The sequence below is a fragment of the Emys orbicularis genome, chromosome 2 (genome assembly GCF_028017835.1).
Source record: "Emys orbicularis isolate rEmyOrb1 chromosome 2, rEmyOrb1.hap1, whole genome shotgun sequence".
Lineage (NCBI taxonomy): Eukaryota > Metazoa > Chordata > Testudines > Emydidae > Emys > Emys orbicularis.
In genome coordinates this window covers 135,465,261-135,489,531 of record NC_088684.1, presented here as the reverse complement: position 1 = coordinate 135,489,531, position 24,271 = coordinate 135,465,261, and the positions used below count along the sequence as shown (strand labels likewise).

General features: G+C 50.2%; 1 protein-coding gene across 2 annotated transcripts; it reads right to left on the bottom strand.

Annotated features, from left to right (window-relative positions):
• Positions 1-1,693: 1,693 nt before the first annotated feature.
• Positions 1,694-11,372, bottom strand: POLR3D (RNA polymerase III subunit D). 2 transcript variants are annotated; one of them, XM_065398142.1, is made up of 9 exons: positions 11,329-11,372; positions 10,018-10,195; positions 8,567-8,610; positions 8,131-8,282; positions 6,891-7,015; positions 5,972-6,143; positions 4,798-5,069; positions 3,802-3,954; positions 1,694-2,742 (listed from the first exon to the last, which is right to left on the bottom strand). In XM_065398142.1, exons 2-9 carry the CDS (start codon positions 10,180-10,182, stop codon positions 2,620-2,622), a joined length of 1,206 nt encoding a protein of 401 aa, XP_065254214.1. In that variant the 5' UTR covers positions 10,183-10,195; positions 11,329-11,372; the 3' UTR covers positions 1,694-2,619. The 2 variants fall into 2 exon arrangements, with proteins under 2 accessions (XP_065254214.1, XP_065254213.1); XM_065398141.1 differs by having other exon boundaries at positions 11,319-11,366.
• Between the last annotated feature and the right edge of the window lie 12,899 nt (positions 11,373-24,271).

The window sequence follows — 24,271 nt, the reverse complement described above, 5'->3', positions numbered from 1 at the left end:
GCATGCAGACCTAGTTTTCAGGCCAATAAAGCTGATTATCTGGATGAGTGAGACTTTGCTCCTGCCTTCTGAATTGCAGAGAGCGGGATGTTTTATGTTCCCATCAGATAAAGCCTTGAGATTTCACAGGTTTCTATCAAAACTGCAGTAGCACCCGGAGTGGCTGCTTGTTTTAACCAGATAGTGAATATTTACTGAATGACTCTCCTTGCCTCCTACAGTAGTATCTGTATATAGTGTATGTTAAACAAGAGTTAGGGACTGAGCAGACTAGGATACCAAGCCCATCTCAAGCAACAGGTTTGGTGGAGGAGAAAAGATGAACCCCACAGAAAACGCCCAGATTCTATTGACCCGGCTTGTGACAGTACATCCAACCTGTCATAAAGAGGGCTGGGCAAAAAGGGCATATAAGATACTTCTGAGGAAAGATAACTGCAACATTGCAGGGAGCTAGAGGGCAGACGGATGGGAAAAGGTGGCCTCTAGGATGACAAGATTTGGAAAACTGCAGCAAGGAAGAGCAGATTCCCAAATGCTGGGTGGAGGGGATAGCGAGTTTCAGGGAGACAGGAGAGCACGCAAGATACTAAGTACAGAGAGGACGAACGATAGCTTGCTAGGAATAAGCTGTAGCCCACACACCTATACCACGTGTGCACACGGAAGCAGTTTTATTCCACTTTGATTTCCACACGCAACCCATGCAATGCTCCCGGTAGAATCTAGCAGCCTTGACACCACACTGCAGCAAGTGCAGCTCTTTCCATTGGCTCCACCAGACAGAGACCACACAGACAAGCTGCTGGGTCTTCCAAGAGCAACTACCCCAGTGGGAAACCACTTCATTGGCACAAGCGGCTGGGGGAGGTAGACAGCTATCTTTAGCCGCTCACATAAACCGGAGGAGGAGTTAGGGGTGTCTGAAGACTCAGCAGAAGAGGTGGAATTAGCTGGTTTCTGTGGAGTACTCCAGAACCTAAGCGGTCATTAAACACAGGCGGTGTTGGCCATCCTGTTTCTCTACAGCCTCAATAATACAATGAATGCACTGGGAACTTGTTACGTCAGCAGCCAGGTGGGGGGGAGCTTGAAGGGTGCTGAATACATTTTGGACCAAGGCCACATTTTAATACATTAAACTCCCAAAAGCAAGGCTGGCAAAGTTATTGGCACCTTTTCCCATGGCTTCCAAGTGGGGCAGGCTGGAAAAAACATACTTCGCACTTGGACAGCACTTCAGGAGTTCCAGGTGCTATCTGGACATTGGCAAACAGGTCTCTCAGCTTCACAGATGGGGGAAATTCACCCACAAAGCCATATCACACATTTACTGGGCACAGGGCCTAGCCTTGTAAAGGAATACTTACGCCAGGATGAGAGGCAGTGTCTCTCTCTGGGCAATCACTGGGTGATGTGAAAGCAAGCCCCTGAATGACTGCATACCCCTCCTAAAGAGCAGTAGTGCCTCAGGGTATGTCTACACTGCAAATAAAAACCTGTGGCTGGCCTGTGCCTGCTGACTCAGGCTGCAGGGCTATTTAAGTGCAGTGTAGACTTGCGGGCCCGAGCTGGAACCTGGGCTCTGGGACCCTGAGAATGGGAAGGTCCCAGAGCCCAGGCTCCAGCCCAAGCCTGCAAGGCTACACTGCAATTAAACAGCCCTTTAGACAGAGCCTGAGTCAGCAGGCACAGGCCAGCCGAGGGTGTCTAACTGCAGTGTGAACATCCTATAGACACATACAGGCTGCTACAGCTAAGGAGGCAGAATTTCAGCCTGGGTGTTGACAGGCAGATCAGGGAGCCCATAGGAACAGCTCACTTTATATCTCTGGCCAAAGGGAAACCACTGGTAAAAGTTTAACAGTCTCCAGGATGGGGCTCTGGGCTTGGCTTCCGGGCTTTTCCCAGCAGGGCTTGGGAGGGTGAAAGAGGCAGAGGCAGCTCACTCAATCACAGGGAGCAGAAGGAAGCAGCTTGAGTTGCTTTGTCGTGCCTCCTGGACCAGTCCTCCTTCAGCCCAATGGTGGTGTCTAGATGCAGGGACTCTGGCAATGCAAGGCAGGTGGACATGGTAAGATGCTGCAGGTTCATATACAGTCACGAGTGGGGAAGGAAATCTCCCTCACTGGTACCAAAAGACTATGGCACACCTCACCTGTGATTGAAACCCGAACCCCAGTTGTCTCAAGTCCAGAGCTAGGCCCACAGGCAGAGGCTGGAGTCACTGTAGCTTTTCTATATACACAGGGTGGGAACATATGTATACTTGTGCCAGAGGGGACAGGAGTGCATTTGTCCCCTGTAATTCTTGTTTATAGCTACAGCTGGAGGGGAGGAGCCCTCCCAACTCCCCTCGCTCGGAGCACAGTCAGCAAAGAACATGGATGGGAGGCTTCTAAGAGCAAGATGCCCCTGGGCAGCATAGTGGCACAGAGGGCATTGCACGGCTCCAGTGGGAAACCCTCCTCTGACATGCACCTGCTTCCCGTAGCCAGAACAGAACCCGAACAGGGATGGACGTCCCAGGCCGACGAGAGGAGCAGCCCACCTCTGGGCTGAACCTCCACTAAGGAGAGGAGAATCCCACAGAGAACTCCGCCCCTTCTTTCCTTTCTCTTATCGATGCCTGTGCTCCAGCAGGGACTCAAAGTCTGGGGAACACACCAGCTTGTGCTTCACGTGTCCCAGGATGATCATCTCTCCAGTCCTGCTGTCTCCAATGCCCACAGATACCAGCTCCTTTCAACAACACAGGAGAAACCATTAAAAACAGCCAGATCCACTCTCTGGTTAGATATTACCTGCCCATGAGTATAAAGAGAAAGTTTCCCCAAGCCAGGGAGATGCAATCTTCATGATCACTCGAGAGACCCATGCTGTAGCTTAACTCCCTGGTCCTGATGCATTCCATGAGCGAGTTACGCTCCCATCAAGCACTGATTTCTAATGCTCTGTTGTATGCATCTGCACTCTGGAGGGGAAGCAATTCCTTCCCAGCAGGGAGAGCCGAGCCCAGAAACTTATCTTCTGGCTGCCTGGGCACCAGGATCCCCCGTGCGCTGGTTACAGACATAGCCAGTAGATGACTAGGGTAGGCCAAATCCTTGCTAAACTATAGGCTCCCCCAGTCCTCCCAAAGCAAGTGAGCTGGGGTTCTCTCTCTCATCCACTGTCTCCAAAATAATCTCCACACTTCCAGTGCTGGGGTGTGGATGCTACAAGCCTTCATATCTTGGGGCCTCTTCCTGACCCCAAATAAGATAGCAGCAGCTCTTCTCAGTCCTCAAAGGGCACATCAAGTGGATGGCTCAGGGGAGTGAGATTTAGATACAGAACTTTGCACCTCCGGGGCGCTGGTTCAAGTCAGGCCCAGGTGGAGAGTAGATAAAGTCACTGCTACCTGATGGCTGCTGGATGGGCCGCTCATGAAATGAGTTTTGGAGCCTCAGCCCAATTCCTAGCAGCTAGGGGTCCATAAGAGGGTGTTTATATACCACGGAGATGTACTGGATTTTGTGACCCATGATGTCCAACAACTGGCTCTCACTAGCCATCTCAGTTGAGAGGCCAAGGACTGAACAGACCCTGGAGAGAGAACGCTCCTCTCAAGCGTAGAGGGGGGTCCTTCGAGGCCAAGTCAGGACTGAAACACACAGGCAATGGGGCAGCAAGCAAGCGTTGGGGATGGAGGAAGCATTCCCCAGGCTGCCAGCCTGTCACCTTTCACCAGCACTAAATTCACCATAGATGCAAGTATGAGCCATTTCCCATGCATGCTGGCCGCTGAGCGAGCTGTACCTGCAAAAAGGAGCAGGGGGTCCCCATGGTCACGTCTAGAGTCACTTTGCCCAGAACCAGCTGCACCTTTCCTGATTTGCGGATCAGCAGCTTCCCTACCTGCCCTTCTGGCAGGTCCCCCAGGGTGCAGATGTTCTCAGCCTGCTTGGCCTCCTGTGGAGAGAAACATTCAGGGTTAGAGTGGTGCAGCTCCTTTGCCCTGGTCACCCCAGTGCTCTTCTCCAGTCAAGAGTTGGGATGCTCATGCCTTTCCTTGAAGGAGTTTCTCCAAAGAGGAGTAAGAGAACCTGTAAGATAGGTCTCCATCTCCATGCAATGAGGCTCAGGTGTGCTGTATCATTGGAGAGACGTTAATTGCCTCTTTCAAAATTTAATGCAAGTTCCATCAGTGTTGAAACAAAGCAGCCTCCTTCAAAACCAGAGCCTTCCTTACGTGCCAAGGTTGCAAGCATATCTGTCACCTGGCTCAAGCTGGTAGGATGTCAAAGGCCAACGGGTTTGGGAAACTTGCATAGTGGAAGTGGGAATTGCTATGAGCCAAGACGCAGACTGAGCTGCTTACAAAAACTGCACTGATGAAATCCTAGGTGCTTTCCGGGAGTGTGTGAAGGACCCAGTGAAGGGATTGGGGAGCATTGTTAAAGTTGCCTGTGTGCCCTCCCCACCCCAGGTCTCTCACCACTGGATACAGCAAAATTCCCAGAAATGCCAACACAGACTGTCCCTTGTTGCATTGCTCCTTCTCCCATTGCACATGCACACCAGTGCCCCAGGGGGAGCCTCTGTCTGACAGGGCTCAGCTCTTAGCTAGGCTTTACCTACAAGTTCTGCTGATGGGCATCCCGAGCCCACATGCTTCCCTAGCGCCTAGCTACAATATATGCATACAGCTCCCGTCTAACAGGGGTGACGCACAGCATGCCGGCCCCCTGCTACAGTGTCTATCTCATTCCCACACCAGGGAGGATTCAGTGAGGGTCCCGCTTGACCTTGTACCTGGTTCTTCTCCTGCTTCACCATCACCATCTGTCCCTCCTCATTCTGCACCTCTGTTTTGATGGGCTTGGTGTCCTGCGTGGGCGGCTGCCCAGGGAGCGTGTCCGGCAGCTGCAGGAAGACCAGCTCCTCCTCCTTGGTCAGGCTCAGACATCGCAGCAGCTCTGCCACGGAGATGTCTTGCGGGTAGCTGGGAGGTGCCTTTGCCTGAGATGGCTTGGCAACCGCCGGTGGCTCCTCTGAGTCTTCCTCATCGCGGGGCTCCTCTTTCACTAAGAGCAGAGACAAAACCGCAGAGCTCACTGGGGTGGAGATAAGGTCACAGGCTACCTGTACTCCACCACGAGCACCCTGTTAGACAACAGCCACCTTCCCATGCTCTGGGAGTGTCCGCTTCACACCCCCTGGGGGTGGGAGGGAAAGAGGCTCTAGCCACCTGCAGCGAATCTTGCAGCAGAATAGCTAGGGGCACAGGAAGAAAGCTGACCTCTGGTGCATTTATTTCACCTGTTAAGCCCAATCCTGTATGGTGTTAAGCACCTTCAACTCCCATTGGGAGTCAGTGGGAATTGAGGCTCTTAGCACCATGCAGGACCTGACCCTTAGTGACTAGGATGACAGGAAACGCCACACGTAGTTAACGTCTGGGCTACACACTGAGCCTCTTGAATACACCCTTGGTTCTGGGTGGTTTCTCATCCCCTTCTCAAGAGCTGGAGACAAGAACCATCCTTAGTCAGAGCGAACAGACTTGTACAGCACTGTACCTCTTGTGCTGCTGTGAATGGTCCAACATACTAAGAGGTCACATCCCCATGCGGTTTCCCTCCACCCCCTGCAACCTCTGTACCTTGCTCCTCTTCTGATCAGCGGACCCCTGATATGCCTCTGCTCCCCATTCACTGGGGCAGGGAGGCTGGAAGTAGAAGGGCCAGACCAAATGTATGAGACCTGCTAGGGAGGCCTCCCAGGGACACCTTTCAGTCAATAGCCAGTACGCTTAGCTGAATGCTTGGATTGTGTGAGTACACGGGCACAGATCAGCTCCATGCTCCACTACCCCAAGCATTCAAGCTGCGAGGCTGTAGCTAGGGCTGGTGAGCTTAGCCCCCAGGGTGTATCCCCACAGGGATCCCAGCACAGAGTCTGACCATGATAGGCTTGGATCCAGTACCTTTCACTGAAGGCAAATCCACGTCCATCATCTCTTCCTTAGTGCTGGTGGCCAAAGGCTTCACATCTTCCTGGTCATCGCCCTCCTCCTTGAACAGCCAGCCTGAGTGGGCCAGGGGCAGCTGAACTGGCTTGTTCCGGATGTCATTCCTCAAGCGTGGGTCATCAAGGAACTGAAGGAGGAAAGAGGGAGAGGGAAAAGAGTCAGAAGGTAGAATATCCCTCAGTGCTAGAGAGGGGAGAGCTGCCAGCCAGGACTTATCAGGGCCACCAGACACAGAGAAGACAAATACTTCATAACCCCTATGCAGATAGGCACCCCCCTCCCCCCATTTTACATAAGGGGAAACTGAGGTACAGAGGGGAAGCCAATTGTCACTGACATAGCAAGTTGACAGCAGAGCTAAGGACCCGACCCGGGAATCCTGCCTTCCAGTCCTGCACACCAACCATGCCCAGATACTGTAATTCTATGACTCCGCGCCACCTGTAAGAGTGCTTGATCTGATCTGTGTACAAGCCAACTCCACAGGAATCAATGGGAGCTGTCCATGACTGCTGCAGGATCAGGCCATGTGAGTATCCTCTCCTCTCCACGAGGCAGTAAAGTCAGGAGAGTAACCTGTGGTGAGCCTGAAGCTCCCGCTGCTGGGTGCAGAAACTGACTCTTGGGGAGCAGCAGGGACGCCCCGCCTCTGGGGAAACAGCCACTAGGCCCTAGGTGTCCTGCTGGCAGGGCTAGAATTGGGGACTCCCAGACTAACAAACGTCAAGGAATTAGAAGCCCTAAACTCCCTCCTCAACCTCCCCACGCCCCTCCAATGGAACAATCCTGGAGTAGGCTCTTCTGTTCCAGCAGGTTGGAGAACTATAGCCCTGCGTCCCTGATGGTACCGCCCCCTCCTCCCAGCCTTGCTTACATCATCCTTTTCCAGCATACGTAGGATCTGCTTGGTCTCCTCATCCGTCTCCCTCTTCTCTTTCTTTATGTTAATGATGTGGGAAGGTCCAAAGTCTGACATGTCCACGGTCTTATCCCAGGTGCCTGTGTGAAAGAGGAGAGCGCAGGAGTGAAGGTTTGGATCAGGGTTAATCCCTTTGCTGAGCACTGTACTTCAATCCCCCTTTTCTTGGTGTGAATTAAGTGGTTCTAGATTCAGAGCCCTGCAGCCCGGGATCCCCTTGTTCCACTCTAGAACAGAACAGCACAAGCAGTGCAAGCTTCTCCCCAACACTAGCCTGCCAACGTGTCCCCACTCTGGCCTAGAGGAACTGCACCTTTGGGGAGAGAGGGTAGCTCAGGGCTAGTCTTCACTGCAAGTTATCTCAAGTTACTACATGAGCTAGCTTAGCTCGAGTGAGCGTGGTGACAGTGCAAAACAATACTCAAGTTACACAGAGTGAATGGATCAGCAGCTGATGAGTTGTTATAACTTAGGCTGCTGCATCCCCACTGCATTAGTAGCTTGAGCATTAGCAGTACTTGAGCATCAATCCACAACAACAACTCCGCAACAGCTCAGTTAGCTTGACTTTAAAGCACCACTTAACTCGAGCTAGGTGTGTGCACGCAAACGGGAGCTTGGTTGGGGCAACACTTGAGTTACAGCTTGAACTCATGTTGCTGTGAAGACAAGGCCTCATTCTCCAGACAGGGAAGACTCTCCAGTCTTGACTTCCCCAAGGGCATGTTGCACAAGCCACCAGGACATTTGCCCACTAGGAACAGCACTGAGACCCACCACACAATGAATCGAACAGTGGTGACTTTAATGGGCTAGATTGAAACTGGTAACCTTGTGGTAAAGAGCAATCTTACCCCAACGTGGATCACTGAGCCCTTCCAAACCCCAGATCATTTTATTTCAGACCTTTGCATAAAGGCAGTACCAACGTTAACAAAAACAATCTACCCATGGACAGCACCTTTCATTCCAAAGTGCTTTAACAATTCTGGCACAAAGATACATGCAAGCCGGACACAGGGATCATTCAAGTTGCCACCGAAATGCAGCATCTCTCCCTACCACTGGCCTTCGTTGTTAAGTCATCTCCAAGGAGAAAAAGCAAAGCAGAAGGGAGACTCTGGGAAAAGTGGCTTCTGTGATACCCTCCTGCCCCCACAGCCCTAAGTGCTGTCCACACTCCTGCTAACAGTACCCTTCTTCTTCATCATTTCAGCTGGGCCTTGCTCGAAGATGGAGTGGGACTGAATGACCTCCGGCCTCCCTCTGCCTCGCCCATGGCCATCTCGCTGCCGATCCCGATCTCTCTCTTTCTTCTCTTTCTTGATGGAGATATCCTCTTTCGGCCTGGAGAAAAAGGTTTGATGGGGTATTGCTTATTGCAAGCTTAAAACGCTCCTGCTAAATCCTAACACACGAAATGATCCACCCTCACATCTTATAGTGTAGTTACATACACTCAGAAGATGCCAGAATATTTTACAAACTGTCTACAGCAATCACTGCAAAGCAGCCACCCCTGGGGTGGAACGTGGAGGCTGTTTAATAGTGCACAGCAACCAGAACACATTAATTTTGGTTTTAGACGATCACATCCCACTCCACTGAGACAATATAAGGTGGCCACTTACTCTTCTTTGATCTTCCTGCTAATTATGTTGGGGGTGAAAGTTTTCTACAAAACAAAAACAAAAAAATGATTACGTCACTTGTTCAGAAAGTGATAAATATAAGCCTCAGAAAACAAATGGGAACCTATTTGATGACCCCACAATCTGCTGCTGAGCTCTGTAACATGGTGCTAGATCCTGAGAGCCCTCAGCTCCCACTGATTTCAGTAGGAGCTGAAGGGAGCCAGGCCCTGGGCCCTTGATGTAAATCTTGCCGTCTGGAGGTACTTTACATCAGTCTCTTGTTTTACCATGGTCCAATAGTTTCTCCCCATTGGAGGTGCTGTTTACAAGCTATCTTATGCACGGGCACCCGAATGTCTGTCTAGGCTCTGACTATTTCAGCGTTTATGGATGAAAGATGCTTTACAAACAGGAGTGAGGAAGCCTGGCACAGAACCAGTCTGGCTGCATTACAGACTCAGACAATGCATTTGTGTCCCATACAACTCCCTGCCCAGTTACCTCTACAGAAGGTGCCAGCCCTAGTTACACAAATTGCTCACGTGGCATCAGGAATGGGTTAGAGGGCAGCCTTTGAAAGAAGAGGCTACAGAGGACAAGGAAACATGCAGAGATTGGCAAGGTCCTGCCCAGGCTGCCAGTTCAAAGCAGAATAATGCTGTTTATCTAAGGCTTGTTTTCCAACTGCTCTCCAGATATTCATTGATTAACCCTCACATCCTGCCCTATAAGGCGAGTAGATACGTATTCCCCCACTTTCCAAATGGGGAAAGGAAATAGAAAGAGTGACTTGATCAAAGCCTCAGAAGGAGTTAGTGTCAGAGAAGGGAACAGAACAAGGAGTTCTGATTGCAGAGGCTCCTGATCCAACAACTATACTACATAGAAACTGCCATATCAGACCACACCAGTGGTCAATCTAGTGTGGTATCCTGTCTCCTCCTTATCAGATGCTGCATAGGAAGGTGTAAGCCACCACAAAATGGACAACTTTCTTCTTAACCCAAGCAGTTAGTGTTTAGCTTACGCCCCTTCCTCCAGCCGAGACAGGCAGAAAGATACAAAAAACAAGTTGACACTGGAATTATTGTAATAAAAATCAGGTCTCTAAGCTTTCTAATGTCAGGAGGAGGCATCTTTCGTTAGACTCCAAAAAGGAGCCAAGAACAATTAGCAGCATCCCTCAAAGAAGTGTCCCTGTAACAGCAATAAGCACATCTGTGGAGGGTACAAATTCTTTGTGCCAGTGACTATGTGTTCTTGATCACTGTAGCACCACGTCATGGATACTACAGGCGAGATCCGGCACATGGTAAAGTCAGTGGTACTGACTCTGGTGGGTGCAGGATCAGGTTCTATAAAATGAGATCAAATTTATTTTATGGGCCACTTATTTGGTTAAAGAAAGTCAGGAGGGCAGTCTTCTCTGTGCAACTGGGGAAACTTGCCTTTTTTACTCCTCCAAGGGTAAGGTCCCGGGAACGGATGGAGGGGAGGCGCCCGGGGGTAATGGGGGTGGCAGGTCTCCTCCCTATCAGCCCCCGTGCCCCAGTGAGTCCAGGCCGGAGGCTGCCTGGATTTCCAGCGTCGTTGCCTGAACTCCCCTCCGACATCCTTTCCAGTTACCTAGGGAAGAGAAACATCGGGGGGGGGGGGGGGGGGGGGAACAGCTGAAAAATTTCCAGCAACCCAAAGAGCTGACACCTGGAAACTCATTTCCCCGGCCGGAAGGAATGGAGGTGGTGCTACAGCCATGCCGACTCCTTTGCTGTCCAGACACAGCTCAGTCAGGAGGAGGAAGAGGAATTTGTTGCGATCGGGAGAAAAGGGAATAAGGATAATTGCTAGGACAAAAAATTAACAAATCACAAGGGACAAAAGAGACCTGAGATACCAGGGGCATGATTAACTGAAGTGACCTTCGGAGGGTGCCGGGGGGCAGGGCACAGCCTGCATGTAAGGAAGGTGTACTGAGCACAGGAGGACAGCCGAGTTGGAAGATCTTTTCTGTAGGTCATCGGCCTTTTGCTGGACTTGGGACGAGTTCCCCAAAACGGGATCAGAAAGAAGGCCCACATACCCAGCCCTCACTATTTCAGGGCTCACGCTCACACCCACCTGGAACCTTTGCTGTACACGGTCAGATCCCCCTCATTACATGGGAGCTTTGACCCTTTCACTTCTCCCCACACGCAGGGGCTCAATTACCTCCCAGCGTCCATGTTATGAGGGAACTCTCCCTCACCATAGGGGGAGGGCTCCCCCTTTCTTTAGACCCCTCACTATAGGGGCTCAATATCCCACAGCAAGAGTCTCAGACACCTCCCTTTCAAGGCTTCCCCATCTCCAGGCACCCCTATAGGGGGCTCAGACCCCACCACCTGTCTCCAGGCATGCAGCCCCCCCAGTAGGCTTCAACCCCATATTGCCATCTCCAGGTGTGCACCCCCTTAGGGAGCTCTGACACCACCCCACCCATGGTCAGGCTCACACACCCCATAGGGGCCCCTGAACCTACTCCCATCTCCAGGCACCCCCTATAGCGAGCTCAATCACCCTCATTCCTCCCCCCGTCCAGATACGGGGCTCAGACCCCCCCGCCCAGACACGCATCCCCGCGTAGGAGGCTAAGACCCCTCCCCCCGCCCAGACACGCACCCCCCATAGGGAGCTCAGACCCCCCCGTCCAGACACGCACCCCCCATAGAGGGGTCAGGACCCGCCCCCATCAGACCCCAACCCTTGTTACCTATCCCGACCTCGACCAGCAGCAGCAAGCAGGAAGAAGCGTGACCCCACGAGTGACCTTTCAACTCTAGCCCGCATGCGTCCTCCCGCCATCTTTGTGAGGGGCAGTGAAAGTGGAAAGACGCCCGCCGCACCGCCATGTTTGTGAGGGGCTCGCACTCGTAATGGAGAAAAGAGCGTACCGCCATCTTTGTGAGGGGCGACCGCTGACATAGGAGGAAGGAGGCGCCATCTTTGTGAGGGACGCCTACTACACTGGGGAAATAATTGCTGCTAGTGGGCAGGGAGGGAAACTGAGACAGAGCACTGACTTGTCATGGTGACAAAGGAAATAACTGGACAAATCAAGCATAGAACCCAGGAGTCCAGACTCCCAATCACTCTCCTCCCACTACTGCGATTAGTACCTACCTACACTAATGCCACAATCACCCTGCCAACCAACCCTCTAGATCACACTGGCATCTAAATGCCCATGCTAAGAATTGTACCGTAGACTGTCACTAGCACGATTCCCCAGGATGAGAGGAGGTAAATGCTGCTAGAAGCTTACTAGTGGCATCCATGGTTTAAATACCTGATGCCCCTCGTCTCATTCTTTGCAAATCAGTGTTGCCAACTCTTGCAATACTTACTGTTTTTCTTAAAAGCCCCAACTCCTCGAGGATATGGATTGCATGAGATTTCACTGATTTTTTTTAATTTGAAAGAAAAAAGTATATTTCTAGCTCTCATTTTAGAGAAAAGCTTGAGAATGTGACCTGGATGCATTCCAAAGGCTCAGAAACCAAAACACAAAACATTATTTTTTTAAATCTCATAAATTTAGGCCACTCTCATGATTTTCTCAGGGACTGGCTCTTGATTTTTGAATGCTTGGGGGTTGGAAATACTTGCAACTGCAATTTTGCACCCACACAACTATACACTCAGACACAATTTTGCAGACACTCTTTACAGCGCTGTGATGTCTAATCACCTGGTTTCCAGGAGGCAGCCAAGCAGCTACATGTCAAAGTATGGTACATCCAATTATTTGACCCCATAAAACTAGGCCTGCAATTATTTGCTGGAGAAAAATCCAAAGCTGCTTTTCAAAATCAAGCCCTGGCTCTATAAAAACCAAAACAGTCCTTTGCTCCTGTCAGTGGCTGCTGCCTGCTAGGAAAGAGCCTCAAGTATCTCCTCGCTAGTGCTAAGTGAAAATAGAAAAATCTATAGTGTTTCTGGGCTTTAATTTAACACCTCTGCAGGAGGGGAGGAATATAGGCAATGAAAGTGGGCTCTCCAAGCCTAAGGGAAAATCCCACTAGCTGAAATTGTTGCTATCAAATTCATTTTTCACTCATCAAGATAAAGGTGTTTTTTAAAACCAGCCCTTCAGAAATGAAAGGTTCCTTCATGACATCTATTGTGCCATGAAACTGCAGTAATGGAGCATGTTAACACTTCAGGTGAAGAGGGGTAAGTAAGGATGCTGCTGCAGTCGGTCCTCGTCCACCTCCATATCCCTTTGTCCTGTTTCCTGCAGTATCCACACCATCTCTACATTGTGCTTGTACGGTCACCCCTGAATGTGCCTGTAAAACCCATTCATTGGAGGGAAGAGAGAACTCATTTTGCCAAAATTTGATCCTATTTGAAAATCATGGGTTCTAGATTTAGAACAGGACTTCTGAGGCTCTGCTTATTAGCTCTGTCCAAACACAAATTTGGGGCTGTTACATGATTTCTTTTGTTAAATTTTGTTTTGTAAGAGGCTAGAAGCCACTCAAGAATGACTTTTAAACAAGAATCTCTATTCTCTGCATAGCACAGGCTTTCTTTTCATTAGAAATAGATGCATGGGTCAAACTCGGATTTCACTTTTCTTAGTGTAAATCTGGAGTCATAAATAGAAAGACCCCATGTTGACACTGGTGTAAAGGAGATCAGAATTTGGCTCATCATTTTCAATAACAGTTCCCTTGAAAAATAAAGGTATACATGGGACCTGTTCAATGGAGCTATGCTGCTTTACATCAGCTGAGAATCCCCAGTTAGATACACAGACATTTTGCAAAACTCACAAAAGTTTCACAAAGCCACACTTACAAAAAAAAAAAAACTTTCTAGAAGTTTGATAATCTCTCATGCACCTCTAGATTCATTCTTTCCTAATTAACCTTAGTTTTCATTATGCACTGTAGGTGGGGAACAGAACACAGAGAGGAAATCTCAGATTTGCTTGTCCAGAACAAGCTGATGTTAGTAATGCCCAATTACAAACCTTTTAGAAGGGTCACATCTGCTCCTCAGGTGAATTCTCCCCTGTGCTGCAGGCCAGTCCAAGGTCCATGAACCACTTTAGGGCCACTTAATAAGAATTAATGGGTGACTTTCACCCATCCAGAATAAAGAGATTTAGGGTCAGCTTGGGCTACGCCTGAGCTGTTTCCTACCTCTGTGCTCCTACTCACACACGCACCCACACAGAGCCAAAGCACAACGGGCATATATGGCCATTACACATCACTAAATCTTAGTGAGTTGTAAGTTGGTGCGACTTACATGCTGCGGGAGCACAGGGATTGGTCATAGCTGATCTCAGCTGTACTGGGATAACACAAGCAGAGAGATGGTGCCCAAGGTATCTAGGTGCCAAATCAATGTACACTCATAAGCAGATGCACACTTAAGCAAATACTCACACATGAAGATTCACACAAACGCTCACTGACATGACCATTCACATGTACCCCTCACACCTGCTGTCTCCCTGTCCCCATTCTGCTTCCCTCCCTGGCAATGAGCCTAGGGCTGAGGGAAGCCCAAGGCTAGGGTAGGTGAACTATCCTTTGGCAGCGTTGCAAGTTCCACCAGGCTCTGGCTGTAACAGAGGGGACAGTGACAGAGAGACATGATTAAAGGCTCTGCCGGGCAGCTGTGACAGCATCCCGGCTGCCCTTGGATTGCTGACAGATAGATGGATGATGTAATTACCAGCATCTCGGTTACCTCTACTCAGTGTGCAACTGAGCGAGTCCCAGCTGCAGCCCAGGGCATGCTGTTCTGAAACACGATGGGGCAACTGTGGGGTCAGGGAAGAGAATGGAGAGACTTCCATTCAACCTGAAATCCCTTCACTTGACTGTCCGGTTTTTCCATCCAAGCCACTGGGAATGGAACTATTCCGCCATGTGGGCAGGGAAAGTCCAGCATCCATGGCCCGCCTCCGCTCCCCGTGATTCCTCTGCAAGTAAAACTTGCAGGTAAAACTCCCTGCACCGGGAGCAGCCCTGACTCAGTAGGCAGGATGGTGAGGGGCCTTCCAGAGGAACTCACATAAACCTGGCTGTCTTTCTGGAAGAGATGGCTTAGCCAGACTCAACGTATTGAGCTCCATACTGGCATCAGGGTGAAACTGTGATCGACAGGAGGGCAGTTTAGATAATCTCATGGTCCCTTCTGGCCTTAAACTCTATGAATCAAACACCCCCTCCCCGAACTGGGAACAGAACCCAGGAATCCCAACAATTACCCCACTCTACCCACAAGGATAGTGCTTCTGAAATGGGGGGTTGTAACCCCACAGCGCGCGTGTGTGTGTGTGTGTGTGTGTTGAAAGGCAGCCAGAGGGGTCATGAAGCACTGAAAAGTTTACTACCGTTCTAACGCAAAGAAAATCTGGCTTCTCCACTCCCCACAAAACCTTCCCCTTCAAGGGCAAGTATGCTCTGCCAACCTCTCGTAACACACACACAAATACATTATATGGGCTTATAGTGTTATCATCAAGACATTTCTTATTCTTACTTTTATAGTAAATATAAGGGGATTGTGAAAAATTTTGACTTTGAATAAGGTTGAGAATCCAACCAAGTTAGCAATTCCCAGTTAACCAGTAAGCATCCAGGTGTGAATAGGGTCAGGGCTGGCTGTATAAATGCAAGCATGGTGCCTAAAGCTGCTCAAATATATCACTGCTGCAACTCCTGCCAAACCAGTGGCTGAGTCTGGCCCATTATTCTGAAGTTTCTGATAAGGATTCAGTGTTGCTTAGTGACCACCAGTCTCTCCCCATTTTTGGTACCATGCGTGCAGTACGTCACACTTCTGCACCCAACCTGAGGCCGCATTCCCCTCCCTGCCCCAGATCCTGCCCCAGATCCTGTGATTCCCCACCCTCCACCACGGGAAAAGCCTCTATAATTTCACATTGCTATCCCTGCACAGCGGAGGATGCAGCTTGGGGAAGCTAGGCAAGGAACGTGGTTGCTCATCACCTGATGCTTTGCAGCCTGAGACCCGATTGGTGGAGAAGGGCTGTATTTTTTTTCTCCTCCATGCTGCTTTGATTTTTTTTTTCCTCCTCTTCTTTAGGGTGTCTGCTGTTTCCTAGCGCTTGCAAGAGGCTGGGCAGCAGCAAGCAGCAGCAATAGCAGCCGGAGGCAGAGGAGCAGTGTTAGCCCAGAAGGAGGCAGGGGACTGCATGGGAAGGAGCAGCACCTAGCTGGAGAGACTGCTTTTGCAGCCAAGTTTCTGCAAACCAGAAACCTCACCCCAGCTGTGTGCGTGACACACATTTAATACACAAGGCAGCCACACTAACTTCTTAGCATCAGAGGTTCCCTGTGGAGACAGGTAAGGCGCTTTTACCTTGTACTCGGAGATGGGGTGTGTGTGTGGTTCTGAGCACCAGACCAGGTGCCATGAACTCCGGAGTGCTGAGCCCAGCCATGACACTGACTCACTGCGTGGCCTTGGGCAAGTCACTTATGCCTCTGTTTCCTCATCTGTAAAATGGGAGCAAGAAATCCCTCCCTCCCAGGGATTAATCAGTCAAGTCTGGTGAAGCGCATGGAGGACAAGAAGCGCTAGGTAAGTGTTAATAGAGAGGATGGTGCTTCAGAAGCCCTGAGGCAGGAAAAGCCCCCATATAATAAGACAGTACAGCAGGGGAAGGGAGGTTAAGCAGCCCAGGCAAGGGCCCCATCTGTCAATCTCTCCAAGCCCTGGAATCTGTTCCAAGGGCTTGAGAAGACAGCTGTACCTGTCACATTGCTTTTCACTGTCCCCAAGGAAACGACCTTCTCCTTTCTTCACGACACAGCCGATCGGAATGGGGAAGATCGGAGAACTTTAACTGGGTTTCCATGAATGGGGGCTAATGTGCCATGCAGCTCTGACAGCCTGAAATCCCATGCTCTTAAAAAAAGGTGCCACTGGAGACCAGATTGGTGTGTCTGTGTGGGGGGTGTACATAGATGTATATGGAGGGGGGGGTGTACATGTGTATGTGTTAATGGGTGTCTGTGAGTGGGTGGGTGTGCTTGCATGATATATGTGAGTATGGAGTATCTGTGAATGGGTGTGTATGTACTGTATGTGCATGGTTGTATAGTCTGTACGCAAGTATATGGGTGCAGGGTGTGTATGTATGTCTGTTAATGAATGTCTGTGCCTGAGTATGATTCATGCATGTGCATGGTTTTCTCTGTGTTTGCATGTATGGACATGCATGTAGAGGTATGTATGGTATGTATTTGTATATGAATGCATGTAGATATGTAAATATATATGGGAATGTGTTGTAGGTATATATGTTTATGGGTGATTGTGAGCAGGTATATATGTACTTAGGTGTACAAGGCTGTGAGTGGATGCGTTGATTGTGATATGAGTGGATACATGTGTGTGGTTGCGAGCATGTGCATGGATGCATAATATGTATGTGCTTGCGGATGGGTGGTTGTGAATATATGTGGGTGAGTGGATTTGTATGTATGCATACATATGTGTTTGTGCGTATACAGTTAGAAATGTGTGTGTGTGTATGTGGCTGTGTGCACTAATGTGAATTGGTGTGTTTGTATTTGTATACCTGTAGTTATGTATGTTTCTGTAGGCATGTGTGTGTATACTCAGGTGTCTGAGTGGCTGTGAATGGGTGTACTTGTGTGTACATGCTTGTGAGTGGGTATGTATGTATCATATGTATGTGCTTGTGTTCAGGCAGTGGTGTGTGTGTGTGTATGTGCACGTGTAGGTGGCTGTCACATGCGTGTGAGTATGTCTGCATGTGGGCTGTGAGGAGGGAGGGGTTGCATGTGAATGGGGGGTGGTTATAAACTGCATCCTCATACCGCCTGCACTAATCTCTGAGATTTGGTAACATGCTGCTTTTGGTGATCTTGGCTCCCTACAGCTCAGGTTCTCTAGTTCCTGGCAGGCTTTGCTCAGGGAATTACTCTGCCTGCTAGAGCCTAGGGGACGCAGGGGGCCATTGCTTTCCTATAGGCAGCTAGTAGAAACACTAGGCCACCCAGCCAATTTATTGAACAGCAGGGAGCCCATCTCTTCCAACACCCTCCTGCTCCATCTCCCTGGTTTGGCTCAGACAGGTGAAAATGGAGCCTGCTGTTCTGAGTGAGGGTGAGAGGGCTGGAAGGAGACTGTGTGGGGCTGATGTGGGGAGATGGACTGGCGTTTAAAGGGGCACAGATGCAGGCGAATAAGCAAGGAGGTCAGAATTGTCCCCATCACGAGGCAGGGGTTTGGGACAGGCTGGGTTTGCTTCCCACATCCCTTCTTTTGAAGTGGCATTCACATCAGAGGCAGGCTGCTAGGCTGGTTCTGCATCAGTCCCCGAAGAGACCAGCGCCCTCCCCACTCCTCCCACACACATGCTGCTCTTTCCTGGCTCTCTCCATGCCCTGCTTTGGATCTGGGCTAGAAGCGTGGGAGCTATCTCCCTTGAGTGCTGGCCGAGGCGTCTTGTTCCCCTTCAGTCAAGTGGCTTTTCATTTACAAATCAGAGGTGGGAATGGAGCCCTCTTTGCTTGCGGGGTGGGGTATGTGTGGGGGGGTGAAATGGGTGTGCACGATTACATGAGTGTGTGCACACACGTGTGCACATCTGTGTTTATGTCCCAGTCCAGGTCTTCCTCTGCCTGTGCATAGTGTAGGTAACGCGTTCCTCTGAGCATGTGTGAGTGTCGCTGCATGAGTGTGTCTTTGTCTCTGTATATTTCTTTCTCTGAACATGCACAGAGAGGGAGTGACAGCTGCATCTGTGCATTCCTTGAGCTCTCTGTGCCTGCATGTGCACCTCATACATGTGCTTGCCACTGTTCGTACATGTAATTGTGCATTGTGCCCTGAGCGTGCAGGGAGATAAAGGGAGAGCTACACAGGTGTGCATATGTATGTGTCTCCATTTCAGTACGTCTTTATGTACATGCACATTGGCACCTCTCTTTGACCATGTACAAAGATAAGGTGATCGCTTAACATGTATGTGCTTCTGTTTGCCCCATTCCTGTGTGTGCATCCCCATGCACGTCTGCGTACACAGAAGCAAAGCAATAGCTTCACACATGTGTACCAGCATCTCCCTGAGTATGTGTGTTTTCCTCTCCATTACTGGACATGTATATGTAGTGCTATTCACTTGTGCCTTGCTTTATACATGCATGTGTACAGCTCTTTTTCTGTGACAGCTACACACACAGTTGGGTCTGTTGCTCTGTGCAGGGGTCTCTTTATCATTGTTCATGCATGTGCCTCCCTATTTGGGTATGTGCCTTTTCCCTGGTACATACCTGCATATATTTTCTGGTAACAGAGACCAAGCAATTACTTGCACATGTGTGTATCTGCATAGACCTGTCGCTGTTCATATAAGTGCTTTGCCATACATGAATGTGTCTCTGTATACTTGTGCATACACAGAAGCTAAACAATAGCTTGCATGCGTGTATGATGTGGCTGTCTCTCTGTATGTCTTCATGTCTGTGCACTGCCATGCATGTTCTCTCTTTTTGCTCACTTCTCTGTATCTGAGCATGCATCGTGCTGTACCTGTAGGAATCTCTCCTTCTCCACATGCACCTTTTTCTCTCTCCCTCTCTCTGTGGATCGCCACACATGCCTTCACGCCTCTGCATGCGTGGGAGATCTGCATGCATTTATGACTAACTTTGCATGAGCCCATGTACATCAGACTAGCTGAACAGCCTGCTATGCATTCTTCAAACGCCACTTATTAATTGGAGCTAAAAATGGATTGGAACATTATGCCAATTGCTGCCAGAGACTGATCTGATCTGGCCATCCAAAACCCCTCATTGATACCCGTTACCAAGGTCTGCGTAATAAAAACACATGTACACATTGCACCAAATTTGACCGTAGGGCTGCAGATTAGACTTTGTTTGGTGGCACCCCATGCATGATGAGACTTGTGTGTGTGTGTATCTTTTCCCTTCCAAAAGCATAGCTTCTCTAGATGCACCATGTCAGGGTTCCTCACTGGACCTTTGGACTGTGCTGTGTTACTGCTGGGGAACCCAGGGATGACCCTGCTAAGGGGTACATAGGAATCACACAGCTCACTACCCCATGGCCCTCGCTGTGCACTCTCGCACTCCGCAGTGAGAGCTGCTTGTACATTCAGTGTAGGTCAGGACCCGTACTGGAAATGCTGTCTGAGTGGCTTCCAATGGCGCGCGGGGCTTCAGGGCATCCAGATCCCTGTGGAGCACTTTCAAAAGGAGAGCAGCAAGCACTCGCTCCTGACAGTATTTTATGCTTTGCTAAGCCCCGCTCGGTGCTGAGATGGGTCTCCAGGTTAGCCGGGTGCTGACGGCCTCCCTGTATGGCGGTTGCAGAGGCACATTTCACTTCAGCTCATTCATCCAGTCACCCTCGCTGTCCGCCCCTTATTGGGCTGTAAGTGCTTTGGGGCAGGGGCCTGGCCAGCTCTGAAAGGTGCATTGGCCAAGCTCCACCCAAGTGCATCAACAGGGCACATGGGGCAGTCCAGCGTCTGTTTCCATCCTCACTCCCTCCTTTGTCCCATCCACCTCCCGCTCTCTTTCTCTCCATTTACTCCCGAGCTCCAGGCTCCAAGCCGAACCCAGCCTCTCTCCTGCTCTGTTTGGATTCCTGGCAGTGCTTTCCCCCTAAGACCAGGTTGTACAGGGAGCAGAAGCAGCCACACCAAGGGGCCCCAAAGTTTGATCCCTCCTTCACCCCTTGCTTCTGGCTGCCATGCCTCTGCCCTCCTCCCTCCAGATACGAGAGGAAAGAACAGCCAGGCTGAGAAATACCACTCTGGAGCAATTTCTCCCCAAGTCCTTCCTCCTGCATCCTCTGCCACACTGAACCAGACGGGGCCAAAGGGCCGAGCTTTTAGCCTTCCTGCTGCAGCTGCTTCAAAGCCAAACTCGATCATCAGGAAGTGCTGAGCTTGCACAAAGAACCTCCTCTCCTTGGACCGTATCATGCTGCATAGAGATAAGCCTCTCCCAGCAGGAGGCGCTGGAGGAAAATGGCATCAGCGCACTGGATCTGTGAATTCGTACAGCGTTCTCAGTGGACAGCGGTGGCTATTACCAACCCACTGACCACCACAACTACCTCCCCTTCCTTTGCCAGCAGCCTCAGCAGGGAGGCTGGACTCCCCTCTGGCTCCAGAGAGGGATGGGCATCAGACCTGAAGCCAGGGGGCCTTGCTCCTCCTCAGAGCTAAATTCACTCGAGGGAAGGGAGGAAAAAGAGTCAATAGAGAAAGGAAAAATACTGGTATTGTTTGGGGGTGCTGAGCAGATGGGACCCATGCTGGAGCCGAGCAGGGCTGGAAGGGGGCCAATGAATTGCTCCCTGGAACCTTGCATCAGGCCCTCAGCCACAGTCACAAGACACAGCTCTGTTCATTAAACCAGCCAGCCTGCTGGCAGGTTGGACAGCAGCTGATTTAAAGGACAGTGTTAATGGCCTGGTCAGATCCCCAAGGATCGGTCTCTAAGCAAACAGCACAGCTGAGACCAGCAGCAGCCGCTGGCTATTTATCAGCAGGTGCTTCACACTGATTGGGCTCCCACCCATGTGGAGCTGTGGCTTTCAGAGCTTTCTGCCCATAGCAGGGTGGTTGGCAGGGGAATGCAGCCAATAGAGATTTGGGGTTGGGGATTATCTCCCACTCAGTCACTAACAGCACCATGTCCACAGTAGGCTCAGGATGCCTCTCCTGTCAGGGCCAGCTCCAGGCACCAGTGTAGCAAGCAGGTGCCTGGGGCGGCCAATGAAGAGGGGGGCGGCATGTCTGGCCGTTCGGCGGCGGGGCCGTCACTCCCTCTCGGAGTGAAGGACCTGCCGCCGAATTGCCGCCGTAGAATGAAGCGGCAGTAGAGCTGCCCCCGCTTGCGATCGTGACTTTTTTTTTTTTTTTTGCTGCTTGGGGCGGCAAAAACGCTAGAGCTGGCCCTGTCTCCTGTCACCTGATTGCTTCCACCCATGTGCACGATGGTTTGGTATTAGTGCAGGCACACACTGGGGCTGCTCACCAGGGCTATGCATACTGGCAGGTTATTATTGTAGGGTTGCTCACATGTGCGGTGTATGTTGGTTGGTTGTTATTGTAGATTTGCTCTTGGGCTGTGCACTCTGGTTGGTTGTTACTGTAGGGTTCTTCACAAGTGCTGTGCACACTTGGTTGTTATTGCAGGGTTGCTCATGAGATATGCGTACTGGTTGGTTGTCATTGTAGGGTTCTTCACAAGTGCTGTGCATACTGGTTGGTTGTTATTCTCAAGTTGCTTTGCACACTAGTTGGTTATTATTGTAGGGTTGCTCATATGTGCTAAAGCTGAGGCCTGGATTCATCTCCTCTCCCCCCGATATTAAAAAAGAGTTTGTGGCCGTTTGGTTTTGTTGCATGCAGTTATAAGCAAACAAAAGCGGCCCCACTCGGGTCCTTGTTAACTGTGGCACTGACCCTCTAAAATGTGCATCACCGAGGTAACAGCCTTTCCCCCCTCAGCTAGCGCCTGTTGCTGCGCAACAATAACTCCCGATGGTTGGCTATATTGAGTCATCGCAGGGTTAAATTCTGATGTGCTGAATTCTGAGAAATCGCAACACAACGCGAAGGTGTGGGCTGTTCATGTGGCAGCTATAAATAAAAGCACCTGCTTCCCAAACACAAAGGAACCATGACGGCAGGGGGGAAGAGAAGAAAGACAATTAGGAAAATCTGACACGAAACAAACTGTGATCCTGCTGCAGGAGCCTGTGCCCATGTGAGAGAGTAGGGGGTGGGAAGAGGGGAGAGATGGAGTGGGGGAAGAGAAAAGAGAGACATTTGCAAATCTGTCCTTCTAAAGGTCGTGTAGCATCCCTGGGAGAGTAGATGCTGGTCTTGCTAATGGAAGAAACACCAAGGGATCTTTAATGACCACAGCAGCTTAGTTAGAGCTTGATTTTACATCTCATTGGAAAGCAGCTTTTCAATACTGACTCCAAACATCCTATGCCGACTTGCCAGCACCACTTTTGTCCACTCAGCAGCTCTCCCATCCAAGCACTGACCAGGCCTCAACCTACTTAGCTGGGGAGGGCTCAGCCCCAGGCACTCAGAGCACAGGGAATTAGGCTTTTTAGCTGCTAGTGATTCACCCAGGGAAGCACAGGTGATCAGACCTGTTCTCTCCAGATAAAAGCCTCACCCTTTGAAACTGATTGCACAGTTGTTTCCAAAGAAGCCAGAGCAAAGTGAAGCGAATGTAAAACTCACCAGGGCCAACTCCGTGTGCCCAACCTGCTCAGCCAATAATACCTCTGTCCCCTTTCATCTGAGGAGCAAACTCAAAGCACTTTACAAATATCAGTGGGCAGAGTCTCCATGCCCCCATGAAACAGAGCAGTAGCAACTATTAACAACTGTTCAGATGGGGAAAGTGAGGCACAGAGCGGGATGGGGGAAGTGACTTGCCTAAGATCAAACAATAAATCAGTGGCAGGATAGAATCCAGAATCAAGCCCAGAGGCCTCAGTGCTGGCTGGGCCTTGGGTATAAAAGCAGCTTTCCCTGTAGCACAAAGAGCTGGTGCGGGAGAACATTTACATGTAATTATACGTTCCCCAACTCTAAGTCCTACATTGTTGTTTTTCTCCCGCCCCACATTAAGCAAACATAGTGCCATCCCTTTAAAGAGAAACACCCAGATTATAAAGGTGGCTTCTTGGCAGGGCTCCTTCCCCTCTGCCCAGGGAGCGCTGCAGCGGAAGAGCACCCATGCCTGCCTCTCCAAGTCACATCTCATCTCCCCCTTCCCCCCACCCCCCCCGTGCCAAGTGGATGGAAATGAAATCTCTCCTGATTTACACCTCTGTGTTTGAGCTTAGAGTCTCATGCCTAGCTCCTCCTTATGGAAAAAACTCCTCTTGGGCCTCATAATGCTATAAGGAACTGCAGCTTCAGCCCAGCCCTAGGCTCTCTTGCCTTTTGCTTCTTAAATAATCCCTATATCAAAGCTGCTGGCATCCGTGAAGGTCACAGACTTGGGTTCACTGCAAATGAAAGAGGCGTGGAAGAAATAATGTCGTGCAGCCACTCCAGACACCACACGTTGGCCCAGAGCTCAGCGTGCTGAGCAGATGTTGGCTGCTGGGCTTTTCTGAAAACCGGGCTCCCAGGATCACCATGGGAGCTGCTGGGTGCTGAGTGCATTTGGAAATCTGTTCTGTTTGCACTCATGCTGAATGCTGGGTGAAAGTCTGCCCATGTACCACTCAGGTTCCATGTACACCCCAAAGCTGCCTATTGGCTGCCATCAGAAGCTAGTAATACATAGCAGAACCCACTTTATTAGTGGGTCTCATGCAGGGCTTGTACCCAGAGTGAATCTGCCTATTTACCAATTCACCAGGTGCCCTTTTTACACATGGAGCACACACTTATGTTGTATGAACACACCCATTACATCCATGCCACATGTACCCATGGGTTCTGCCCACTGCACACATATGTAACACATGCAGATGTCATGTGAACCCATTACCTCTGCTCACACACCGTATATACTTTGTATGCGCATGTTACAAACATACCACCTACACAATCAAAACACACCTTACTGACAGTATCTGCACCCAGTTCACACCCATTCTTTGCAAATACATGCACCTTGC